Raw genomic sequence first — 15,649 nt, 5'->3', positions numbered from 1 at the left:
GTACGTGATTTACTAAAGCCATTGCTAAATGGTCAGGTAACCTAATTGAGGGTTTGGATTCCTTTTCTAGGGGGGAAATTGTTTTACTCCTGCAACATATACAGGACTCTGCAACCTTTATGGTGGAAGCCATAAAAGAAGTAGGTTTGCTTAATGCACGCACCACTGGTATGGCAGTGCCAGCATGCAGGGGCTTATGGCTACGCCATTTGACTGCGGACTCTAGGAAAGTCATGGAAGGCCTACTTTTCTCAGAAGAGGCCTTATTTGGAGATGAACTAGACAAATAGATCTCCAAAGCTACTGCGGGTAAGTCCACGTATCTTCCTTCTGCAGCTCTCCCAGCCAGGTAGGCCTACTCAGGACCTAATCTACAGTCCTTTAGGACTGCCAAGTTTAAGGGCAAAACCAGAGGTTCTTGTACAGCCGCTAGAGGTAAAGCACGCAAACCAGCAGCTGTCTGTTCTCAGGAACAGAGCTCTAGCTCTACTTCCTCAAAGCCTTCAGAATGACGGCGGACCGTGATGCCTAGAAGACTGGCAGGTGGGAGCCCGACTAAAGTTTTTCAGTCACATCTGGATAACATCATGCCAGGATCCCTGGGTCATAGATCTTATTTCTCAGGGCTACAGACTGGAGATTCAGGAGCTCCTACCTCACAGATTTTTCAATAAGAGGAAAGTCTAACCTTACAGAATGCCATTCAAAAACTGGTACAGACTCGGGTCATTGTTCAAGTTCCACCACATCTCCAAAACAAGGTATTATATTCCAATTTGTTTGTAGTACCGAAACCGGACTGTTTGGTAAGGCCAATTTTAAATCTAAAATAGTTGAATCCGTACTTACGAGTGTTCAAATTTAAGATTGAGTGTCTGAGAGCGGTGATCTCAGGTCTGGAGGAGGGGGAATTCCTAGTGTCTCTGGATATCAAGGATGCGTACCTTCACGTTCCGATCTGGCCGCCTCACCAGGCTTATCTACTGTTTGCACTGGAGGACTGTCACTGCCAGTTCCAGGCCCTGCCATTTGGTCTCTCCGCGGCACCGAGGTTGTTCACCAAGGTGATGGCAGAGATGTTGTTTCTCCTTCGCAAGCAGGGAGTGAACATAATTCCGTACCTGGACGATCTTCTGTTAAAGGCACCGTCCAGAGAGAGGTTGCTGGACAGCATTGGTCTTACAACCAGACTACTCCTGGATCACGGGTGGATTCTAAATCTTCTGAAATCTCACTTAGAGCCAACTCAAAGGCTCCCATTTCTGGGAAAGATACTGGACACAGAGTCGCAGAAAGATTTTCTTCTGTTGGAAAAGGCATTGATAATCCAGTCGATGGTTTGGTATGTCCTGAAGCCAACCCGGATATCGGTGCATTTGTGCATTTGCCTTCTGGTGAAAATGGTGGCCTCTTACGAGGCTCTTCGTTTCGGCAGGTTTCATGCAGGACCCTTCCAGCTCGATCTGTTGGACAAATGGTCCGGATCACATCTTCACATGCACCAGAGGATCAGTCTGTCGCAAAAGGCCAGGATCTCCCTTCTGTGGTGGCTTCAGACTTCTCACCTAATCGAGGGCTGACAGTTCGGGATTCAGAATTGGATTCTGCTAACCACAGACGCAAGCCTCAGATGTTGGGGAGCAGTCGCCCAGGGAGTGCAGTTTCATAGAAGATGGCCAATTCAGGAAGTCTTCCTTCCAATCAACATTCTGGAACTCAGGGCTATATACAGCGCTCTTCTGCAGGCCTCATATATCTTCAAGATCAGGCCATTCAGGTTCAGTCGGACAATGTGATGGCAGTGACGTACATAAACAGACAGGGCGGAACAAAAAGCAGAGCGGCAATGTCAGAGGTATCAAGAATTCTCTGGATAGAAAAACACGCTCTCTGGATAGAAAAACACGCTGTGGCGTTGTCGGTGGTCTTCATTCCGGGAGTAGGCAACTGGGAAGCAGACTTCCTCAGCAGGCATGACCTGCACCCGGGGGAGTGGGGCCTTCACCCGGAGGTGTTCAGGTGCCTGACACGTCGATAGGAATGTCCACAAATCAACATGATGGCCTCTCGTCTCAAAAAGAAGCTCAAGCTTTGTTGTTCCAGGTCGAGAGACCCATCGGCAGTGGCAATGTATCTAAATCCTCCATGGGTCTATCAGATGGTGTACATGTTCCCTCCACTTCCGCTGATCCCAAGAATTCATAAAAGAATAAACAGGGAAAAGGTCCTCATTGCTCCGGACTGGCCAAGAAGGGCCTGGTATGCGGACCTTCTGGAGATGCTCCTGGAAGATCCGTGGCCTCTACCTCTTCGCGAGGATCTTCTGCAACAGGGCCTGTTTGTCTATCAAGACTTACCACGGCTACGTTGACAGCGTGGAAGTTGAACGGCTGATTCTAGCCATGAGAAGCATCCCTGACAAAGTCATCCCGACTATGTTCCAAGCCAGGAAGGGGGTAACGTCTAAACATTAAACAAACGTCTCTTGGTGTGAGAGCAGAACATTTTCTGTGGTGGAATTTCATCTGGGACGTTTCCAACTTTTTCTGCAGTCTGGTGTGGATGTGGGCCTACGTCTGGGTGCTCTAAAAGTCAAGATTTCGGTCTTGACCATTTTCTTTCAGACACAATTGGCTTCTCTCCCTGAGGTCCAGACGTGCAGTTCCTCCAATCGGACTGGTTTAAACCGTTACAGGAGGTAGACGTAAAATTTCTTGCGTGGGAGACAGTCACACTTTGGGCCTTGGCTTCAGCAAAACGTGTGTCGGAGCTGGGGGTGTTGTCTCACAAGAGCCCCTATTTCATTTTCCATGAGGACAGAGCTTAACTCAGGACTTGTCAGCAATTTCTTCCTAAGGTGGTGTCTGCGTTTCACTTCAACCAACCCATTGTGGTTCCGGATGTTGTGAGGGCTTTGAATGTGTATGTGAAGAGAACAGCTCGTCACAGGAAATCGGACTTGCTGTTTGTTCTTCACTATCCCAATAAGATTTGGTGTCCTGCTTAAAATCAGTCAATTTTGCCCTGGATCAGGGTTACTATCCAGCATACTTATTCAACGGCAGGATTGCCTGTTCCTAAAACTGTACAGGCCCACTCTACTAGGTCGGTGGGTTTTTCCTGGGCGGCTGCCCGGGGTGTCTCAGCCTTACAGCTCTGACGAGCAGCTACTTTGTCAGGTTTGAACACGTTTGCAAAGTTTTACAAGTTCGGTACTTTGGTCTCTGAGGACCTTTAGTTTGGTCAATCAGTTCTGCAGGAACCTCAGCACTCTCCCACCTGGTTTTGGAGCTTTGGTACTTCCCCATGGTACTAAATGGACCCCAGTATCCTCTAGGATGCAAGAGAAAATAGGATTTTAATTACCTACCGGTAAATCCTTTTCTCGTAGTCCGTAGAGGATACTGGGCGCCCGCCCAGTCCTTCGTTCTTCCTGCACTGTTACTTGGATAAGTATTCTGGTTTGTTCAGCTGTTGCTGTTCCTGTTTCAAGTTTGGTTAGCATCGCTTTCCTCTTGTTTTTGTGTATGCTGGTTCGGAATCTCACCACTATCCCTTTATCCTTCTCTCAAAGTATGTTCGTCTCCTCGGGTACAGTTTCCTAGACTGAGTCTGGCAGGAGGGGCTTAGAGGGAGGAGCCAGCCCACACTATCAAATTCTTAAAAGTGCCCATGGCGCCTAGTGGACCAGTCTATACCCCATGGTACTAAATGGATCCCCAGTATCCTCTGCGGACTACGAGAAAAGGATTTACTGGTAGGTAATTAAAATCCTATTTACTGTTAGGTTCTGTTCTGGGTGAGATTCAAATGATATATCGCGCCCAATTTCCTTTCTAAAAGGATCTCTGATATCGCGCCAATAGTAACCAGGTTTACTGTGTAAAGGGTTGGGTGCCTTGCTACTCCGGGGGTAGCGAGCTGAAATAATGAAACAACGTCCCTGAGGGCAGAAACAGAACGACCGTGGAAAGGAGTGAAAAGAATTGAATCCCGCCCTATAAGTCTTCCTGTGCTTTTTTGTTTTTGTTTGGATTTGGTGCTTAAACAATGTAAAGAAAGCTAATTGCATCAAGCATAACTATGCCTTTTTCCTTTTTCCTGCCTTTACTAAAGTTTTCAAACCTGAGGAGCTACGCCAAGCCCTCATGCCTACACTAGAGGCATTATACCGACAAGATCCTGAATCACTCCCATTCCGTCAACCTGTAGATCCACAGTTGTTAGGAATCCCGGTAAGTGTCTCTTTGAAAGTACTGTAGCTTGATGTGTCTGTGTGAATCTTGTAAATAGTAAAGCTTTACTTGCATCTATTCTATGTCCTAAATGAACTGCTTCTCAAAAACACCAATAATCATTTTTTAAATCTGTTATTGCTTACTATAAATGTATAAATGGAAACATAGGTGGACACACAAACAATTTATTTTGAAGTTGTACAGACGTTTCTTATATAACTTGTTTTGTAGATTGTTCTATGGAAGGGTGAGTAGGTTAGTTTGAAAAATATTGTGGCCTAAAGACAGATTTTGTTCATATGGAGTTTGTGTCTTTGGGGTAATTTCCAGGTTCTGGCATAATACAATGAGCACAGGCAAAGGGGACAAGTAATACCGATTTCTTCGGGTTCCATAGGGATCCACAGGGATAACATTGGGGGTTATAGGTAGTAGGATCAGCTCCTGGGCACCATACAGTTAAGCCTTTCAGATGTTCCACAATACTCGGTCCCCTCTCACTGTAATACCACCCCCATGCTCAGACAGGTTAGTTTTTTGTATGGTGCAGCAGGAAGCTGGATGCACCTTTTTTCTAGGGTGCAGGTCTTGAAGCCCCAAAGTCTTTTTTTTTTTTTTTTTTCTTCAGTTTTTACACTGAGATGGTCAGCGCTGGATGTCTATTAGACTCCAGCACACAGGCTCCAACACTCCCTGCCGACACCGAAACGCCTGCTTGGCCACTGCCTCAGACGAATACATGCAGCGGGGCCCATACACAAGCGTCTAGCACAGCTGCAGCTGGCTACCCCTGGACCGTGTGGTTGGCCATCGGGGAGCAGGTAAGAGTCCTGGTCTCCGGGACCCACACACAAATCGCGGTACACTGCTCGTCCTGGGGGCAGATGCTGTCGCTAGCTGTGGACACTGGCGCTGACCAGGGACTCCACTAGAACACCAGGGCATATGGGGGCACAGGAATTATTTATTACGGGCCCCCCAGTACAGCTGATTGAAATGCTAGCACAGGGGAGGGAGCGCCAGCCTGTAGCCCCTCCCCCAGCTTTGGGTGCCAGTCCACCGCGGACTTCCCACTGTTTAGCTGCTGTTCCACGCCCTCCTTCCTTCGGAGGCTCCGGCAGCAATACCAGTGCAGGAAAGCCAGGTTTTCGAGAATGCGGAGTCCAGTCTCTTTGTAAAACAGTCTCCACGGAGCAAACATTTTACAACACTGATATCCTACCTGCTGACAACCAAAACGGAGTAGTTGATAAGGTGCTCATTGCAGTTATACCATTGTATTTCTCTACATTGTATGTGACTTGTGATTAGTTTCTGTTGTCTGATAATTCTCTTTAGTTTTACAATTTATCTCTATACCTATCTATTTTATCTGCCCTGTAAAGGACCAGTTGTTTTCAGGGGTTATCTTTAAAAGTTTGTGTTTATTGCTGAACATTGTCACATACTATATCAGGCTACTACACACTTGTTGGTAAACTACTGTGTGTATGTGGGTGACTCCATATTATTACAACTATGTCTTCCAAAGTTAAAAGTAAAAAACAGCCTGACACCCTAGTGTTGCAGTCATGTAGATTGTGCTCTGCAGGTTTAACTGCACATGATGTATTTCAGGATGGGCTCTGTGTGAACTGTTATACACCTCCTGCCCAGTCCACATCCCCAGCACCTACCCTCATGGGCTTCTTTCACTCAGTCACTGGGTACCTTAGTGTATCGGTTAACTCCCTCTATGGGACCCCCTCTGTTAGCACAGCCTAATATAGTCCTGGTGGCTAACCCACCTTAGTTGGGTCCATTGAATACTATGGTTCAGAGTTTAGCCCAAACTTCCCTTGCATTACAGAGAATGTTAGCCGGGACTAAACTGTCCTCTAGGTCCACTGCTATATCAGACTGAGTATTCAGCTGAAGAAGGGGATGATACACAGTCTGTCACTGATTCATGCATCCTTACAGAGGATTCTCCCAACACAGTGTAGGTGGCCCCTTTAATTGAGGCTATTAAACACATTATTCAACTCATTGAGGATGAGCCTGAGCCACTTACTAAGAAATCAGAGGTTTTTAATGTACAAAAGATAGTTAAGTCTGAATTCCCTCATTCTGACAATCTTATGGATATTAGACTGGAACCCTGGAAAACTCGGGGTAAAAAGTTCCCGGTTTCTAAACGCTTAGCTTCCTGTTACCCCATCCCCGCAGAGGATTGTGCTAATTGGGAAGCTCCCCCTCTGGTAGTTTTGCATATTGCACGTCTTGTTAAGATGTCTATTCTACCTGTCACTACGCTTGTCTCACTAAAAGAACCTACTGATAGATGAACTGAAAATTGTCTTAAGTCTGTTTTCTCTCTCTCACCGGTACCGTTACCAGACCCACCGTGGCTGCCTCCTGGCCTGCAAAAGCCATTGAATCGCAGTTACAGGCCCTAGAGGAGGAATTACCATCAGATATATCTGAGGATTGCATGTCATACTTATCTCTTATGCAGCAAGCAGCTGCTTACATATGTGAAGTATCTTCTGATGCTGGAGTATTTGGCAGTTAAGGTGTCTACCTATTCTGTACTGGCATGGCTCATTCTCTGGCTCCTTTCGTGGAAGACTGACCTTGATTCTGAGAGAACTCTAATTTGACTATACAGGATGCCTATCTACATATCCCTATTGCTCCCTCACATAAGCAATACCTACGCTTTGCTATTAGTAATCAATATTATGAACTTCGGGCACTGCCGTTTGGACTGTCTACGGCGCACTGTATTTTCACCAAAGGTATGGCAGCAAGGCTGCGTCGTCAGGTAGTAGGCCTACATCCCTATCTGGACGACTTACTATTTATTGCTGGCTGCTTCACAAAAGGTCTTGCTCAGCCATCTTCAACTCACGATGACCTTTCTTCAGGCACACGGTTGGCTCATCAATTGGAAAATAAACTCCCTCATACCATCACAGCGGATACAAAATTAATGAGACTGCACTTCTAACTTTGATTACAATTTTATCAGTAATTAAAACATAGACATTACACAGATACCGCCAGTATCGTAACATTACACATAAAATCAATTTAATAATATTGAACCAAATAGATCCCAGGATTTCCACACACAGTAGAAATGCCTCTGGATGCATTCAGGCATTTAAATATCGTACTTCCCGGTCCGCACATGCGCACTACACATGCGGGTCAAGCCTCACTCTCGATTAGCGCTTTCTGAGCATGTGCAGCAATTCTTATGCAAGCCTCATTTTCATTTCAATTCATCAGGAAGTGCTCCCTGGGCTCAGTGGTTATACGGCTCCAATATATTTATCCTATATCATTAAAAACCTACAAAACGTTTAATCACTTAAAACTTCATTATTACTAAACAATTACAAATTAGATCAATCACATACAATGTTTTTCTCACATGGCACTCGCACAATGGTGCTGCACATAGAATGTTACTACAGCGCCATCTGGTGCCACTAATTTAATACGCACAAATGACAATCCAAATATTAATTATAAACCTAATCATAATGTTTAATAATCTTAACGGACCTTCGTTATAAAAATAGGTAGTGTATAATATATTCTTTATTAGAATTCATTTCATTTTATCTATAGCTATTACATTTTTTTATTCGTATTACGTGATCATTACCTCCAAATGTAAATCTCTGATGTAAAAACGGTCTTTATACAAATCACAATTATTTCAGTACATCTTCATATCTAATTCTTTATATACCCAGTAATTCACACCTTCTATTCCATTACACCTCCCAGTACGTGGACCCAGAATTATCATCAACAGACAACATAACCCCCCCTTTTATAAAAAAAAACAAAAAAAAAACTGAGTTTCTATTTCTAATACCCACAACTCGGACTCCATTTAATTCTGCCATATCATTAAGGCCGCCCGGCACCAATGTGTCCATTTTATAAATCCAGTAGGCTCCTCGCCTACATAGTAGGCTAAACCGATCACCACCTCGTGTTCGTGTTGTCTTTTTGATTTGTTCCAAAGCTACCATCATACTATTATCAAATTCTGAATTTTGAAACTGAATTTTATGGCTGGACCAATGAGTGCCTTGCACCTATAGAAATGTTCCTACGGTGTTCCATATACCAAATGTGCATAGTACGAGTGGTCCTTCCAACATATTGTTTTCCACATAAGTAATTACATATAGAACATATATGGAATAACAATTCAGAAATTCTTTTATCTGGAATTCTTTGCCAGTGTTAAATGATGTAAATCCCGTACTTTTTCTCAGCAGATTCCTACAAGACGAGCAATTTGTCCTTCCACACCTATGGAAACCTAATGGTTTGTCTGGCAACCACATTTGTTCAGTTCTCAATATTTTACCACCCTGAATGTGACTTGGTACCAAATTTGAGCGCAAATTCTCTGCTTTACGAAAAATTGTAAAACCCCTTGGGTCTAATTGGGGTTTTAAAACATCATTAAGAGATGTATTTTTCTTTATCACTTGTTGTATCTGGTGTGCACAACTGTTAAATTGTGTAATAAATGACACATTTGAACTATTAACTCCCCCCATTTTCTTACTTTCGTTTCTAGTAATATAGCTCTATCTAGCTGTTCCACTTCCACTAATGCTTTCTCCAGTAATGCTTGTGGGTATCCTTGTTCCAAAAATGACTGCATGAGGAATTTGATAAGTAGACACCGATGTACAGTTTCTCCAAATACGGACAAACTGACCCCTGGGAATGTTTTCCTTCCAACTTCTCTTATGTGAACTAGTATATTGCAAATAATTATTCTGATCTACTGATTTAATAAATGGTTTTTGTTGTCAAATTACCATCCTCGACAGACTGTTCTATATCCAGGAAACCTATATTAGTGGTACTATAATTACAAGTGAATTTTAATCCAAAATTAAAAGGAGAGGGAGTGAGTACAGAGAGAGAGACTGAATAGAAATTGGGTCCATAAAACTAGATATCAACCTTTTAGATACTAATGAAGAATTATTACGTATACCAACAGAGGGTTTTAGAAAAATAGACCATCAGAGACGTAGGATGATTATGACACCGCCACTGGAAACAAAGTTTTTTTTTTTTTTTTTTTTAGGGACAAGCAGCTTCAGGGTACAAATATTTGGCAGACAACAAAATTCCAAAGAAAGAGGGATAGAAACAGAGAAGTAGAGGAGGGAGAAGTAAGCAGATCAAAGACACTATGCAGAAGGTAAACAATACAGGATTAGGGAAAGGGATTGTCTCTGACGTCCTAAGTGGATGCTGGGACTCCGTAAGGACCATGGGGAATAGCGGCTCCGCAGGAGACTGGGCACAACTAAAAGAAAGCTTTAGGACTACCTGGTGTGCACTGGCTCCTCCCTCTATGACCCTCCTCCAGACCTCAGTTAGAATCTTGTGCCCGGCTGAGCTGGATGCACACTAGGGGCTCTCCTAAGCTACTAGAAAAAGAAAGTTTTATTTTAGGTTTTTTATTTTAGGTTTTTTATTTTCAGTGAGATCTGCTGGCAACAGACTCACTGCTACGAGGGACTAAGGGGAGAAGAAGCGAACCTACCTGCTTGCAGCTAGCTTGGGCTTCTTAGGCTACTGGACACCATTAGCTCCAGAGGGATCGAACACAGGCCCAGCCTCGGTCGTCCGGTGCCGCGCCGCCGTCCCCCTTACAGAGCCAGAAGCAAGAAGATGGTCCTGGAAATCGGCGGCAGAAGACTCCGGTCTTCATTAAGGTAGCGCACAGCTGTGCGCCATTGCTCCCTGTGCACACCACATACTCCGGTCACTGATGGGTGCAGGGCGCTGGGGGGGGCGCCCTGGGCAGCAATTAGAGTACCTTAAAAGTGGCAAATCACACATAATATAGCCTAATAAGCTATATATGTGTAAAATACCTCTGCCACATCATGATTATAAGAGCGGGAGAAGTCCGCCGAAAAAAGGGGCGGGGCTATCTCCCTCAGCACACTGGCGCCATTTTCTCTTCACAGTGCAGCTGGAAGACAGCGCCCCAGGCTTTCCCCTGTAGTTTTCAGGCTCAAAGGGTTAAAAAGAGAGGTGGGGCACTAAATTTAGGCGCAAATCTGTGTATTATAGCAGCTATAAGGGAAAAATCACTGTGGGTAGTGTGAATCCCTGCATTATATAGCGCTCTGGTGTGTGCTGGCATACTCTCTCTGTCTCCCCAAAGGACTTTGTGGGGTCCTGTCCTCAGTCAGAGCATTCCCTGTGTGTGTCGGTACGGCTGTGTCGACATGGTTGATGAGGCTTTTGTGGAGGCGGAGCAGATGCCGATAAATGTGATGTCGCCCCCCTGTGGGGCCAACACCAGAGTGGATGGATAGGTGGAAGGTATTAACCGACAGTGTCAACTCCTTACATAAAAGGCTGGATGACGTAACAGCTGTGGGACAGCCGGCTTCTCAGCCTGCGCCTGCCCAGGCGTCTCAAAGGCCATCAGGGGCTCAAAAACGCCCGCTACCTCAGATGGCAGACACAGATGTCGACACGGGGTTTGACTCCAGTGTCGACGAGGTTGAGACATATACACAATCCACTAGGAACATCCGTTGCATGATCTCGGCAATGAAAAATGTGTTACACATTTCTGACATTAACCCAGGTACCACAAAAAAGGGGTTTTATGTTTGGGGAGAAAAAGCAGCCAGTGTTTTGTTCCCCCATCAGATGCGTGAATGAAGTGTGTGAAGAAGCGTGTGTTCCCTCGATAAGAAACTGGTAATTTCTAAAAAGTTACTGATGGCGTACCCTTTCCCGCCAGAGGATAGGTCACGTTGCGAGATATCCCCTAGGGTGGATAAGGCGCTCACACGTTTGTCAAAAAAGGTGGCACTGCCGTCTTAGGATACGGCCACTTTGAAGGAGCCTGCTGATAAAAAGCAGGAGGCTATCCTGAAGTCTGTATATACACACTCAGGTACTATACTGAGACCTGCAATTGCCTCAGCATGGATAGTGCTGCTGCAGCGTGGTCTATTACCCTGTCAGGACAGGGATACTATTTTGCTAACCATAGAGCATATTAAAGACGTCGTCTTATATATGAGGGATGCACAGAGGGATATTTGCCGGCTGGCATCCAGAATTAATGCAATGTCCATTCTGCCAGGAGGGTATTAGGGACCCGGCAGTGGACAGGCGATGCTGACTTTAGAAGGCACTTGAAGATTCTGCCTTATAAGGGTGAGGAATTGTTTGGGGATGGTCTCTGGGACCTCGTATCCACAACAACAGCTGGGAAGGAAAAAACTTTACCTCAAGTTTCCTCACAGCCTAAGAAAGCACCGTATTATAAGAAACAGTCCTTTCGGCTTCAGAAAAGCAAGCGGGTCAAAGGCGCTTCCTTTCTGCACAGAGACAAGGGAAGAGGGAAAAAGCTGCACCAGACAGCCAGTTCCCAGGATCAAAAATCTTCCTCTGAGTCCACCGCATGACGCTGGGGCTCCACAGGTGGAGCCAGGTGCGGTGGGGGCGCGTCTCGGGAACTTCAGCTGCCAGTGGGCTCGCTCACAGGTGGATCCCTGGGTTCTGCAAGTAGTATCACAGGGATACAAGCTGGAGTTCAAGGCGACTCCCTTTCGCCGTTACCTCAAATCAGCCTTGCCTGCTGCCCTCGAGGGGAGGTAGTACTGGCGGCAATTCACAAGCTGTACTTCCAGCAGGTGATAATCAAGGTACCCCTCCTTCAACAAGGCCGGGGTTACTATTCCACAATGTTTGTGGTACCGAAACCAGACGGTTCGGTGAGACCCATTCTAAAATTGAAATCATTGAACACTTATATACGAAGGTTCAAGTTCAAAATGGAATCGCTCAGGGCGGTTATTGCAAGCCTGGACGAAGGGGATTACATGGTATCACTGGACATCAAGGATGCTTACCTGCATGTCCCCATTTACCCTCCTCACCAGGAGTACCTCAAAGTTGTGGTACAGGACTGTCATTACCAATTCCAGACGTTGCCGTTGGTCTGTCCCTGGCACCGAGGGTATTTACCAAGGTAATGGCCGAAATTATGATACTCCTTCGAAAAAAGGGAGTTATAATTGTCCCGTACTTGGACGATCTCCTTATAAAGGCGAGGTCCAGGGAGCAGTTGTTCGTCGGAGTAGCACTATCTCGGGAAGTGCTACAACAGCACGGCTGGATTCTGAATAGTCCAAAGTCGCAGCTGGTTCCTACGACGCGTCTACTGTTCCTGGGTATGGTTCTGGACACAGAACAGGAAAAAGGGTTTCTCCCGGAGGAGACGGCCAAGGAGTTGTCATCTCTAGTCAGAAACCTCCTAATACAAATACAGGTGTCTGTGCATCAATGCACGCGAGTCCTGGGAAATATGGTAGCTTCTTACGAAGAAATTCCATTCGGCAGGTTTCATGCAAGGATCTTCCAGTGGGATCTGTTGGACAAGTGGTCCGGGTCGCATCTTCAGATGCATCGGCTGATAACCCTGTCTCCAAGGGCCAGGGTGTCGCTGTTGTGGTGGCTGCAGAGTGCTCATCTTCTAGAGGGCCGCAAATTCGGCATACAGGACTGGGTCCCGGTGACCACGGATGCCAGCCTTCGAGGCTGGGGGGCAGTCACACAGGGAAGAAACTTCCAAGGACTATGGTCAAGTCAGGAGACTTACCTACACATAAATATTCTGGGACTAAGGGCCATTCACAATGCCCTAAGTCAGGCTAAACCCTGCTTCAACACCAGCCGGTGCTGATCCAGTCAGACAACATCACGGTGGTCGCCCATGTAAACCAGCAGGGCGGCACAAGAAGCAGGATGGCGATGGCAGAAGCCACAAGGATTCTCCGATGGGCGGAAAATCATGTGTTAGCACTGTCAGCAGTGTTCTTTCCCGGAAGTGGACAACTGGGAAGCAGACTCTCAGCAGACACGACCTCCACCCGGGAGAGTGGGGACTTCATCCAGAAGTCTTCCAAATGATTGTACACCGGTGGGAAAGGCCACAGGTGGACATGATGGCGTCTCGCCTCAACAAAAAGCTAAAAAGATATTGCGCCAGGTCAAGGGACCCTCAGGCGATAGCTGTGGACGCTCTGGTAACACCGTGGGTGTACCGGTCGGTGTATGTGTTCCCTCCTCTGCCTCTCATACCCAAGGTACTGAGACTAATAAGGAGAGGAGTAAGAACTATACTCATTGTTTCGGATTGGCCAAGAAGAGCTTGGTACCCAGAACTTCAAGAAATGATCTCAGAGGACCCATGGCCTCTGCCGCTCAGACGGCCCCTGCTGCAGCAGGTCCTGTCTGTTCCAAGACTTACCGCGGCTGCGTTTGACGGCATGGCGGTTGAACGCCGGATCCTGATGGAAAAGGGCATTCCGGTTGAAGTCATTCCTACGCTGATAAAAGCTAGGAAGGATGTGACAGCAAAACATTATCACCGCATATGGCGAAAATATGTTGCTTGGTGTGAGGCTATGAAGGCCCCAACAGAAGAATTTCAGCTGGGTCGATTTCTGCACTTCCTACAGTCAGGAGTGACTATGGGCCTACAATTGGGATCCATTAAAGTCCAGATTTCGGCCCTGTCTATTTTCTTTCAAAAAGAACTGGCTTCACTGCCTGAAGTTCAGACGTTTGTTAAGGGAGTGCTGCATATTCAACCCCCTTTTGTGCCTCCAGTGGCACCTTGGGATCTCAACGTGGTGTTGGATTTCCTAAAGTCACATTGGTTGAGCCACTTAAAATCGTGGAATTAAAATATCTCACGTGGAAAGTGGTCATGCTGTTGGCCTTGGCTTCGGCCAGGCGTGTGTCAGAATTGGCGGCTTTGTCATGTAAAAGCCCTTATCTGATTTTCCATATGGATAGGGCAGAATTGAGGACTCGTCCCCAGTTTCTCCCTAAGGTGGTATCGGCCTTTCATTTGAACCAACCTATCGTGGTGCCTGCGGCTACTAAAGACTTGGAGGCTTCCAAGTTGTTGGACGTAGTCAGGGCCCTGAAAATTTATGTTTCCAGGACAGCTAGTGTCATGAAAACTGACTCGTTGTTTATCCTGTATGCACCCAACAAGCTGGGTGCTCCTGCTTCAAAGCAGACTATTGCTCGCTGGATCTGTAGTACGATTCAGCTTGCACATTCTGCGGCTGGACTGCCGCATCCTAAATCAGTGAAAGCCCATTCCACGAGGAAGGTTGGCTCTTCTTGGGCGGCTGCCCGAGGGGTCTCGGCTCTACAACTTTGCCGAGCAGCTACTTGGTCGGGGTCAAACACATTTGCTGAATTCTACAAGTTTGACACCCTGGCTGAGGATGACCTAGAGTTTGCCCATTCGGTGCTGCAGAGTCATCCGCATTTTCCCGCCCGTTTTGGAGCTATGGTATAATCCCCATGGTCCTTACGGAGTCCCAGCATCCACTTAGGACGTCAGAGAAAATAAGATTTTACTCACCGGTAAATCTATTTCTTGTAGTCCGTAGTGGATGCTGGGCGCCCATCCCAAGTGCGGATTGTCTGCAATACTTGTATATAGTTATTGTTTAACTAAAGGGTTATTGTTGAGCCATCTGTTGAGAGGATCAGTTATTGTTCATACTGTTAACTGGGTATAGTATCACGAGTTATACGGTGTGATTGGTGTGGCTGGTATGAGTCTTACCCGGGATTCAAAATCCTTCCTTATTGTGTCAGCTCTTCCGGGCACAGTATCCTAACTGAGGTCTGGTGGAGGGTCATAGAGGGAGGAGCCAGTGCACACCAGGTAGTTCTAAAGCTTTCTTTTAGTTGTGCCTAGTCTCCTGCGGAGCCGCTATTCCCCATGGTCCTTACGGAGTCCCAGCATCCACTACGGACTACGAGAAATAGATTTACCGGTGAGTAAAATCTTATTTTTAATTTGTCCCCCCAAAAAAAAAAAAATCTGACTTTTATCCATTAAAATATAAAGGACCACATGTGGAGCGTTTTTATAAGTCAACTGTGAGTTTCAGAAGTATTTGTGAAAAGTCTGAGAAAAACTGCTATGGTGACCATCTGACCCCTGCGGAGCGTAAGGCAATGAAGTGCCTTCAACAAAACAAAGATATAATAATCAAACCCGCGGATTAGGGCGGTTGGTTGGTTTTATTAGACACTGAGCACTATATCCGCGAGTGTCACAGACAGTTGAATGATGTAACATTCTACTGAAAACAAACCCCATCGTACAATTCCAAGGTGAATATGTTGAACTGTTGGCTAATGCCTTGCTGGGGGTGATATATCTAGGGAAAATTTAACATTTTTGTTATGCCCACACCCTATCACTGCAACATTTTATTATTTACCTAAAATTCATAAAACTCTTGTTAATCACTCAGGGTGTCCTATTATTTCGGTAGTGGGGTTCCTGATTAATTTATCCTTTT

The 15,649-nt window shown here is 45.9% G+C and overlaps 1 protein-coding gene across 1 annotated transcript in view; it reads left to right on the top strand.

Moving 5' to 3' along the window:
• The window catches only part of EP300 (E1A binding protein p300), a 415,411-nt gene that overhangs the window by 273,368 nt on the left and 126,394 nt on the right, over positions 1–15,649 (top strand). The window contains exon 15 of the mRNA XM_063941527.1: positions 4,117–4,235. Within this exon, the coding sequence (XP_063797597.1) occupies positions 4,117–4,235 (119 nt within the window). The remainder of the gene's footprint in view (positions 1–4,116; positions 4,236–15,649) is intronic.

The sequence above is a fragment of the Pseudophryne corroboree genome, chromosome 9 (genome assembly GCF_028390025.1).
Source record: "Pseudophryne corroboree isolate aPseCor3 chromosome 9, aPseCor3.hap2, whole genome shotgun sequence".
Lineage (NCBI taxonomy): Eukaryota > Metazoa > Chordata > Amphibia > Anura > Myobatrachidae > Pseudophryne > Pseudophryne corroboree.
This window is presented reverse-complemented; position numbering and strand designations above follow the sequence as displayed.